The 11,003-nt window shown below is 43.8% G+C and overlaps 1 protein-coding gene across 3 annotated transcripts in view; it reads left to right on the plus strand.

The window, feature by feature from the left end:
• plxna3 (plexin A3) overlaps positions 1-10,323 on the plus strand; it is a 58,793-nt gene extending 48,470 nt beyond the window's left edge. For all 3 annotated transcript variants that reach the window (XM_086035126.1, XM_086035118.1, XM_086035135.1), the window contains 16 exons: positions 1-144; positions 782-1,016; positions 1,100-1,242; positions 1,339-1,494; positions 1,673-1,773; positions 1,859-1,925; positions 2,828-2,974; positions 3,049-3,208; positions 4,751-4,854; positions 4,939-5,035; positions 6,679-6,756; positions 7,110-7,222; positions 7,323-7,492; positions 7,880-8,092; positions 8,338-8,488; positions 8,623-10,323. In XM_086035126.1, coding sequence (XP_085891252.1) covers positions 1-144; positions 782-1,016; positions 1,100-1,242; positions 1,339-1,494; positions 1,673-1,773; positions 1,859-1,925; positions 2,828-2,974; positions 3,049-3,208; positions 4,751-4,854; positions 4,939-5,035; positions 6,679-6,756; positions 7,110-7,222; positions 7,323-7,492; positions 7,880-8,092; positions 8,338-8,488; positions 8,623-8,715 — 2,172 coding nt within the window. In that variant the 3' untranslated portion in view covers positions 8,716-10,323. The remainder of the gene's footprint in view (positions 145-781; positions 1,017-1,099; positions 1,243-1,338; positions 1,495-1,672; positions 1,774-1,858; positions 1,926-2,827; positions 2,975-3,048; positions 3,209-4,750; positions 4,855-4,938; positions 5,036-6,678; positions 6,757-7,109; positions 7,223-7,322; positions 7,493-7,879; positions 8,093-8,337; positions 8,489-8,622) is intronic.
• The last annotated feature ends 680 nt before the right edge of the window (positions 10,324-11,003 follow it).

The raw sequence follows: 11,003 nt of genomic DNA on the forward strand, positions 1-11,003 counted from the left end.
GGTAAGAACCTGGTCCCGGCTGCCCCCGGCAACAACCGTCTGAACTACACCGTTCTGATCGGCGAGGCTCCGTGCTTGTTGACGGTGTCGGAGCATCAGCTGCTTTGTGATTCGCCCGAGTTGACTGGAGAGCAACGCGTGCTGGTGAGCTCGCCCTTCTCCCGCCACAGCCCCTTATATTAACCAAAAAAAATCCATGTTCGGGGAACAAATGAGAGGAAGCTGGCGTTGATTATACGGTTCTCAATGCCGATTGGCTGTCGCCGACGACGATGGACGGACTTGGTCAGAAATAATGACGGAATGAATACTGACGGACTGGCATGCGCGCCGCCGCTGGTTATTTTTACAAATGATTGAGCAGCTGAGGTCTTTTGATGACACAATGTCGAGAGTTGAACAAACATGCTGCTTTTGGCGTCTCCTGAAAAGCGATGATTTTTAGAGGCGCGAGGATTCCCGCATGACGTCAGCAATATTTAACACCTCCTTCCGCATTTCTTGAACAATTCACACCATTAAAATGTCATGCTATTCATCTTATTCGGGACACATGAAGACCTATTGACTGCATGGCCGAAATTCACACACATTTTCACCAAAAATCAAATCAAATCCCATGAGGTATTTGACACATCTAGCTCCTCTTTCCACATTGCTTGACAGAATGAAACCATTCCAACTTCTGGTCTCGCATACTACATTTCAACAATTCAGTCAGTACGACAGCATTTCAGTTCGTTGGTAGTCGGCCTTAACCCCCGGCTGCAATTTCCCGCAGATCCTGGTCGGAGGTTTGGAGTTCTCTCCGGGAACGCTGCACATTTATTCGGACAGCGCCCTCACGCTGCCCGCCATCATCGGAATCGGCGCGGGCGGCGGCGTGCTGCTGGTAGCCATCATCGCCGTGCTGATCGCCTACAAGCGCAAGACGCGGGACGCTGACCGCACACTAAAGCGTCTTCAGCTACAGATGGACAACCTCGAGAGCAGGGTGGCGCTGGAGTGCAAAGAGGGTGCGGTGCGCCCTCCCACACACACACACACACACCCACACATGTGCATGTTTCACATTAACGCGTGTGTTTGTGTTGTTTAGCTTTTGCCGAGCTGCAGACCGATATTCAGGAACTGACCAACGACATGGACGGAGTTAAGATTCCCTTCTTGGAATATCGCACTTACACCATGAGAGTCATGTTCCCAGGAATAGAAGAACATCCAGTACTCAAGGAGCTGGATGTATGTCACACACACACAAAAATACACAGGGGTGTAAGTTTGCAAAAGCACTGTCAGTGTTGCCAATTCAGTGACTTGTATGACTGTGTATTTCAGTCTCCGGCCAATGTGGAGAAAGCCCTCCGACTTTTCAGTCAGCTTCTCAACAACAAAGTGTTCCTGTTGACCTTCATCCACACGCTGGAGGCTCAGAGGTCATTCTCCATGCGGGACCGCGGGAACGTGGCCTCACTGCTGATGGCCGCGCTACAGGTACCACTTTCTTGTTGCTAAGTGGTCATCACCCTACCAAAGGCACCCCGGTTTCTCGGAGGGCTCATGTCATTCTGCCGTGGCGCCGAGCTCGCAGGCAAAGCTAATGTAGCATTTAGAACATGAGCTTAGGGCTAGCGCCGTGGTTGCTATGCTAACGGGTGTGGCTTTACATCAGGGTCGCATGGAGTACGCTACGGTGGTACTCAAGCAGCTGCTGGCGGACCTTATTGAGAAGAACTTGGAGAACCGGAACCACCCCAAACTGTTGCTGAGGAGGTCAGTGGCCGACCATTGACCCTAACCGCCCCGTGTGTGGCCTACCGCTCCGGCCCCCGTTTGACCTTTTAACTGTGTGTCGCAGGACAGAGTCTGTGGCTGAGAAGATGCTAACCAACTGGTTCACCTTCCTTCTGTATCGTTTCCTCAAGGTGATGGACGTGCTTGCGTTTGTTTGTGTAGGGGGAGCTAACATGCTAACTAGCTAATATAGCCTCAAAGTCGACCACGAGTTGGGCAGAGTTCACAACACTTACGATACGATTCACTTTTATTATGATATGATTCACTCCAATTACAATAGTATTTACACCAATTGTAATACTTTAGATAATTAACTCTGATTAAGACACGATTCACAACCGTTTTTGAGACGATTCACCAAAATTACGACACAATTTCCTGCGATTACAACACAAGTCTCTACAATTACAATATGATTCACTTCAATTACGTGATTCACTCCGATTATGATATGATTGGCTTCAGTGATACGATTCGCTACAATTATCTTACGAGTCGCTTTAATTACAATACGAGTTATTGTTTATTAAGATTTGGTTTATTACGATACAATTCATTTCGATTCACTACAATTATGATAGGATTCATTACCATTACGATACGTTTCACTTTGATGATGGTACGTTTACTGGACTTACCTTATGATTTACACCACTGACCACAAATTCACTCTGATTTAGATTCAACTGACTCTGACGGTATGATTCATTCCAATTATGATACAATTAATTGCAATTATGATACGATTAACTCCAGTTACGATAGGATTCACTTTAATCACCACAGGATTCGCTACAATTATAATACGATTTATTCCTGTTACAATACTCTGTACACTTTAATTACATTATCATTCATGCAGATTACAACACAATTCACTCAAATTACGATTACGGAATACAACTGATTATGATACGATTCACTACAATTACAATTCATTACTACATTATGTCAACCACAAGCGTTTTGTGGACAGGTAACTAACTCGCTAATATAATCTAAAATGTGTTTTTTTCCCTTTCGCCATCAGGAGTGTGCTGGCGAGCCTCTGTTTATGCTCTACTGCGCCATCAAGCAGCAGATGGAGAAAGGGCCCATCGATGCCATCACGGGCGAAGCGCGTTATTCCCTCAGTGAGGACAAACTCATCAGGCAGCAGATTGACTACAAGCAGCTGGTAAAGCACATGCACGCATATACTTGCACATGCACGCAGATACGCCTCCACAGACCATGTCTTCTCCCTCTCAGACAATGATGTGCATCCCTCCGGAGGGCGAGGCGGGCACGGAGGTTCCGGTCAAGGTGTTGAACTGCGACACGGTGACGCAGGTCAAAGACAAGTTGCTGGACGCCGTCTACAAGGGGATTCCTTTCTCGCAGCGACCGCAGGCTGACGATATGGACCTCGGTAACGCTCTCGTTCTTTAAACAAACATCTTAGGAGTGGGCATGCGCATGCTTAAGATACTGTACCATGCATTCAATTATGATACGATTAACTATAAGATTACTATACTATACAGTCCCTCCAGGATTTCACAGGCAATTCTCCTAAAAGTTTCAATAAAAATTGCGATAAAAGTTTTTTTTTTTTTTGCTCAAAACCACGTTTACAATCAAGCAAAGTTTTTCTCCACATTTTAAGTGGATTTGAACAAAAGATGTTTGAAAAAGCAACAAATGTGCATATTCTTTATTGAAAAAGGATGTTTAGCACACATCTCTCAGCATTTTGAGTTGAATCAAATATGACGGCAACAATCTTTTTCTCAATGTGGCTCCTCGGTGCTCCTTCTTTCTGCTAGATTCCAGGTAAATATTTTTTAAATATTTTATTATTTAACTGATGTTAACCCAGATTGGGTCCTCCATTGATGACTTTCTCTCTGGGGGATCGTCTCGAAGCTGGGTGGTCACAAACAGACTGTGGGATGGTGATAGCTTCACAGATCTGACAAGAAAGCAAAAACTTTTAGCACTCTTAGACTTTTTCCCCCACTGCGTGCCTTGATAAATGTAATATCACATCATCAGCCTGTACTGTGAACTAAACAGGTGGACAATACATCAAAATTTCAAAACAATTTGTGAATGTTGTTATGAGCATGTGAAAACATGTAATGGTACATTAACAATCATTTTTAGTGTGATTATAAGACGATTTTGTACACAAGTAACATTTTGTACTCAAGGGAGTTAGTGATGCTTCTTCAGTTGATAAATTTGCATATATTTCAAATTTGTGTGACGAAGACCGGTTTAATGATTGATTTACGTCAGCATATGCCCCAACTCTAGCCTTAACACACGTTATTCGCATACACATTTTATATAACTGCTTCTCACCTCAATTCAATCTGTGCTTCCTACAGACCTCGTTTTCATCGCCTCTGTGAGGATTTGTGATGTTTCTTTCAAAACCTTCCACAAGTACATCGACAAGTACTTCTCGACTGTATCGTTCCAATTACGCAATTGGAACGATACAGTCAAGAAGTACTTGTCGATGTACTTGTCGAAGTACTTTCTTTTGTTTTCTATTATTACACTGCATTTAGAACAAAATAGTTTACCCCTGCTTTCGTGCAGGAGGTCCGGATATTGGTTTGCAGGGTCCTACGCCGTGTTTTTTAGTTGGTAAATGCTTCGCGTTTTTTCCCCTCCACGTCTCTCTGCTGTCAACGTCCCCCGTTGTCTGAAGCAGGATATGAAGTAGGGGATTTTCTTCTTGGTGAAATCAGCTACCGATACTTCTTTTCAGTACGGAGCCCGCGGAGCCATTCCAGGCAAAATAACCCATTACGATACACTTCACTCTGATTATGTTACGATTCACTCTGATTGTGATATGATTCACTACAATTTCAATAGTGTGCTCCACTACAGTTACAACTCCTTATCAACATCTTCACTGTGTTGTGTGTGCGTGTGTGTGCATGTGTGTGTTCAGAGTGGCGTCAAGGTCGTCTGACCAGGATAATCCTGCAGGACGAAGATGTGACCACAAAAATTGAGAGCGACTGGAAGCGACTCAACACGCTTGCTCACTATCAGGTACGTTGTTCTGTACGTCCCCCCCCCCCCCCCCCCCGTCAGGAAGTGGCGTGCAGTCTTACCTCAATGCTCACGTGTTGTCAGGTAACAGACGGCTCCCTGGTGGCGCTGGTCCAGAAGCAGGTTTCTGCTTACAACATCGCCAACAGCTTCACTTTCACCAGATCGCTCAGCAGATATGGTAGACACACGCCCACACCCACAAACATTGTATTTACATTACATATACTGTATTAGGCTATATTAGCGATGTCAGTGCCTTATCTACCTGTCCACCTAGCTCCTGTAGTTGGTAATTAGATTTTATTAGCTAAATTGTACAGTGGTACCTCTACTTACGAAATTAATTGGTTCTGGAAGAAATTTCTTAGAGACGCGTTTTCCATGTAAATGCCCTAATCCGTTCCAAGCCCACCAATATTCAGACATAAATGTTTTATAAAGCAAAAAAATGCATGAAAACATGTAACATATGCATGTTACAATTAGATTATCGCACAATAAATTAGAATTGTGCATAATGTAAAAAACAAAGAATGGAGTAAGGAATAAAAATGATGGTCGTTTACCTTTGAATTGCTTTCCTCATCGCTTTTTGCCCTCTTTGTTCTCTCTCAGAAGTGTTTTTTGCCTGGCGATTTGTAAACAACTGATTTAATAACGTGGCGACTGTCGCTACATTACGGTCATATTCTTTGGCGAGATCACCCAAACGTATCCCTTTTTCATACTTTTCTATTATCTCTTGCTTTGTTTATATGGACAAAAAAAACGATTCCTCCTTTTTTTCTTTTCCTCGTTTCTAATTCACGTAAAATTATCGGAACACCTCATGGCCCGAGGGGCGAATGACGAGGACGCTGCATAGACATCTATCACATATATATCTATCTACCTGTCTATCTACACACACGGTAGCGGTCCCTCTTAGCCAATGGGACGCCAGGAAGATGCTAGGTGATAGCCAATGGCAGAGCAGCTATGAGTATGTCGCGTTCAGGAAACTCTGGAGCTGCGATTAGCAGCCCATACTTTTACCTTTCGTAAGAGTGGACGTATCAGTGCTAAGTGGACGTATCAGTGCTGTGCTACTCACGCTATTTAACCATCACTGGCTCTGTGCGTAACTCATTGCGATAGTTGTGCTGTTTTTGGGTTGTTGTTTTTTTTTTTACACACACACGCGTCCAATCTTCCAATCACAAGTCTAAGAGCGACCGATTGGATTTATTATTAATGTGGAACAAACGTTTGACTGTATATATGATACGTACGGCATTTATTGTACTGTACTGTAACGTCTCTTAAATAAAAAAATTAAAAAAGACACATAAAAGTCGATAATTGTAATGAACCTTACCATTGAAGTGATTCGTATCATGATTGTAGTGAATCATAGTGAATGATATCAGAACCACAGCGAATCATATCGTAATCAGATGAATTCATATCGTAATTGTCGTAATCGGATCATTGTAGTGAATCGAAGCCTAATCTGAGTGAAATGTTTCTTAATCCGAGTCATCTGTTTTATAATCATGGTTCATTATATCGGCTCCTGCTCGTAGTGAATCGGATTCAATCGTCTCGTAACCGCAGTCAGTTGGATCGTAATTGCATTCAATCGTTTTGTAATTTGATGTGAATTGTTTCGCAGTTGGAGTGCATTGCATTATAACTGTGGTTCTGCCATTGCGGTTTACCTAATTTAAGATAAGAAAAAAACTACAAGGGCTAGTATTTGGACAGGTCGCTGACACACTAACTAACTGACGTTGTCAACACACGCCCACATACAAACTAACAGCGTGCTTCTATATGCAGAATCGTTACTGCGCACGTCCAGTAGTCCTGACAGTCTGAGGTCCAGAGCGCCCATGATCACACCAGATCAGGAGACAGGTAGCTGCCATTTTGCTAAACTCACAGTGAACTAGGGCCTAAGTCTGCCTATACCAGGGGTCACCAACTCTGGTCCTCGAGGGCTCCTATCCTGTATTTTTTTCGCTGTGTCTCTCCTTCAACACACCTGATTCAAATGATTACCTCACCAGCAAGCCCTGTAGAAGCCTAATAATGTTCCTAATCATTTGAATCGGGGGTGTTGGAGTAGGAAAACGTCTAAAACATGCAGGATAGGGGCCCTCGAGGACTGGAGTTGGGGACCCCTGTATGCTATCTTGTAGCCATACTTAATGTAGTATGAAAGTCGTAATTCTGGTATGGTGACAACGCTAATTTCATGTTTGTTTCAGGAACTAAACTCTGGCACCTGGTCAAGAACCACGAGCACAGTGACCAGCGCGAAGGAGATCGCGGCAGCAAAATGGTGTCGGAAATCTACCTGACGCGCCTGCTGGCCACGAAGGTGTCACGCAAACTCCTCCCATTTTGAGGCTATTGGAAAAAAATCATTCGCACAGTTCGGAATAGATCGTAAGCATGTGCTTTGCTCCTCCCGCCAACAGGGGACGCTGCAGAAGTTTGTGGATGACCTGTTCGAGACGGTCTTCAGCACCGCCCATCGAGGGTCTGCGCTGCCGCTGGCCATCAAATACATGTTTGACTTTCTGGACGAGCAGGCCGACAAGCGACAGATCAGCGACCCGGACGTCCGACATACCTGGAAGAGCAACTGGTAGGCGTCCAAGCGTGCTTTTCATTCCCGTTACGGTGTCATTCACTACAATTATCATACGGTTCACTGCTAGGGATGTCACAGTATCGACAATATCGTGATATCGCGATATTAAAATTGCAACGATATCGTCGTCGTCATGTCATGATATTAATAGCAGCAAATCTGTTTAAAAGATGCATGTTTAAGACCCACGCTAATGGCCCGCTGCACATGATTGATCAAGATGGAGTTCATTCGTCTAGTTGGCACATTAGTTGTGATAGTTTCAAATCAATCATTTATAATACTAATATATAATAATGTCTTCACATTTAATCCGCTCCAATTTCAATATGATGTGATTGCAGTCCGCAAGTTTTAACAGTTTGCTGTCTGCGTGTCCAGTCTTCCTCTCAGGTTCTGGGTCAACGTCATCAAGAATCCACAGTTTGTTTTTGACATCCACAAAAGTAGCATCACTGACGCTTGCCTGTCGGTCGTGGCTCAGACCTTCATGGACTCGTGCTCCACATCGGAACACCGACTCGGAAAAGACTCCCCGTCCAACAAGCTGCTCTACGCTAAAGACATCCCCAACTACAAGAGTTGGGTGGAGAGGTAGCGAACACGCTGACTAGCTAGTGTAGCCCAAAGGCTAATCATAAGACCTAGATAGAGGGGTGGTTATTATGCTAAGGAGCTAATGAAATCTAATAGCCAACTACACGAGTTGTGTGCACAGGTAGCAAAAATCCTAACTAGCCAATACTGCTAAATAGTAAGAAATGTATAAGTTAAATGCTAGTTAGCACATTGCTAGATGTCTAGCAAGAGAGGCTAAGTTTTTTTATCGTGTCTCGCAGGTACTACAGAGACATTGCCAAAATGCCAAGCATTAGCGACCAGGACATGGATGCCTACCTAGTGGAGCAGTCTCGTCTGCATGGCAATGAGTTTAACACGCTAAGCGCGCTCAGTGAGCTTTACTTCTACATCAACAAGTACAAGGAGGAGGTGAGTTAATAACAATGATAATAATGAGGACTGTTTCAACATTAGTTACTTAGTAATTGAATGGAAATGTAACTGGCCTGGGTTTAGTGAGTGAACTGACCAGTCATATGATGATGATGATGATAATGATGCAGGTTCTGACCGCGCTGGACCGTGACGCCTACTGCCGCAAACATAAACTGCGCCACAAACTGGAACAAGCCATCAACTTGATGTCAGGAAGCTGAGGAGGCAAAACCAAGGCGCCTGCTAACTGGGGGAGGGGGTCTGATTTATTTTTATTTTATTCTGAACTGCACCAATCAATCAATGAATTTTCTATTTATTTGCCAAGCGACGGGCTGGGACCCATTTGTTGAATTAGCCTCAAGAGCTAAACGGAGCTACAAAGGACTCTCGACGCCGTGTAAATAGCCCCAACCGGGAAAATGAGCTACCAGGAAGTGAACGTCCAATCACGCTACTCCTGCTGACCGACCACAGCTGTGTCCCCTCATCCCTCATTGGTCAGCCACGCTGGCCTCCGATTGGCTGGGAGAACTCTTTCGTGTTTACTGCCCCTCCCCCCCTCCCCCCGTACCCCGCCCCTGACTACTCTGGACTGTATCACCTTGCGGAACATTCCAGCGTCGGACTCGCCCTCTTTCCGGGACGCTTTGATGCCAATACTGTGCCCGGCGAGCAGTGCCATGTAAAGAGTAAGACCAGAACCAAGACCGGAACAGACTCGGACCAAAGCCGAGATTAAAGATCGGAGCTGAAATGGACTCAACATCAAAGACCTTGTAAAGTAGAATTAAAGAGACAAAACAATGACGTTTACATTTGGCATGGAGGGGAAGCTACTTACTGGCACTTCACCAGGAAGGAAGGAAAGCCACTACTGGACCAATGCCACTGTGTGCGTGTGTTTGTCTGTGTGCGTGTGTGTGGGAGGAAGCAACAGACTGAAAATGCTAGTTCAAGCTGTTCGGTCAGGTCTAATTAATGAACTTTGTAGACTGAAAATGTTAGCTCGTACCTTTGGGTTAGGTTTAATTTACTTAAACCAACAGACTGAAAATGCTAGTTCATGCTGTTGGATCAGATCTAATTCCTGAAATCAACAATTTCACAATGTTAGTGCTGTTGCTTTCTGGTCTAGTTACTGAAATCAACAGTCTGAAAATGCTAGTTCATTTTGTTGGGTCAGGTCTAATAACTGAAATCAGCAGACTTGAAAGTTTTAGTTAATGCTGTTGGGTTTGGTCCAATTACTGAAAACAACAGACTGAAAATGCTAGTGGGTTGGCTGTGGGGTCAGGTCTAATTACTGAAATCACACATGCACACAAGGGTATTTATTGATGAACTTTTATTTAAAATCATTGTTTACACATTATTTATTATGGGTGCCAACCAGCCAGGTGTTGATGAACTTACTGTTGTTGGTGCTGGTGGCATTTCACGGGAAACATTGGTCACGCACACGCTTATACACGCCGCCATGCAAATGTTGTTTGTACCGCCGCTGTTATCGGCGAGGACGCGTGACTCGTGTTTGATGCCGAGAAGAGCATCTGTTCGGTGTCACATCAGGAAACCATACCACGGGACGTTGTCAACTCTGCCTGGACAAAACACTTGACCGGGAAGATTCTATATGATGTCATCAGAACAAAAAGAAGGAAAAGCAACATGTTTATTTGTGAAAACATGTTTTATAGCATTGCCTTGTTTGATTTTTACTTTGAAATGTAACCATGTCCATGTGATAGCCTGTGTCTTTTTTTCTACATCGCCATTGCCTTTGTTGGACTTTGTGACATCATTACTAAAGTGTAAACTACACTTGACTCCGTCTCCGTCTATAACTTGGCACCTTTATTGTCTTAACACTCATTGAGTTTAGGTTTGTTACATGCCAGCAGTCCCAAGTCCAACAAATCGACTGTTGCCAAAAAAAAATGTAAATAAATGGAATCAGAACGTGTGTGAGACAACAGCAGTCCAGCAAATAGACAGTTTCGCTACAAACCTGGTATTAGAAAATTAGTGTCACTCTCATGTTGGTTTAAGAACAATTGACACAACACATTTCAGCTACCGGTATATGTTGTTTTAGGTTTGAGACATACCAATAACCCAGCAACTAGACCGTATCAGTAATCAGTTACTTAAAGAGATTTTTTTTCTTTCTTTTCAATAAATGTATGATATACACTATGAGTTTGTTTGATATAAAAGTATGTATAACGAATATTTATAAGAATATTCAGGGTTCCCAAACGTCCTGGAAATCCTGGAAAATTATTCACCGGTTTTCCAGTCAAGGAAAATGCAGTGAAAATGGGGGCGGGGGAGTAAAATGTCCTGGAAAAGCTGAAGTTGCCCTGGAAATCCTATTTCCTCCTCCTGCTTCTCTCTACCATATTGAGTGAATGCAAATGTGTTAAACAGCTCCCGTCAATGAGCAACATTGAGCTGTAGCACTTTTCTGCCGCATCTCTGCTTCTAGTTGGCACAGCGCCATACT

This window comes from Filicampus tigris, chromosome 1 (genome assembly GCF_054856515.1).
Source record: "Filicampus tigris isolate MCC_2025a chromosome 1, RoL_Ftig_1.0, whole genome shotgun sequence".
Lineage (NCBI taxonomy): Eukaryota > Metazoa > Chordata > Actinopteri > Syngnathiformes > Syngnathidae > Filicampus > Filicampus tigris.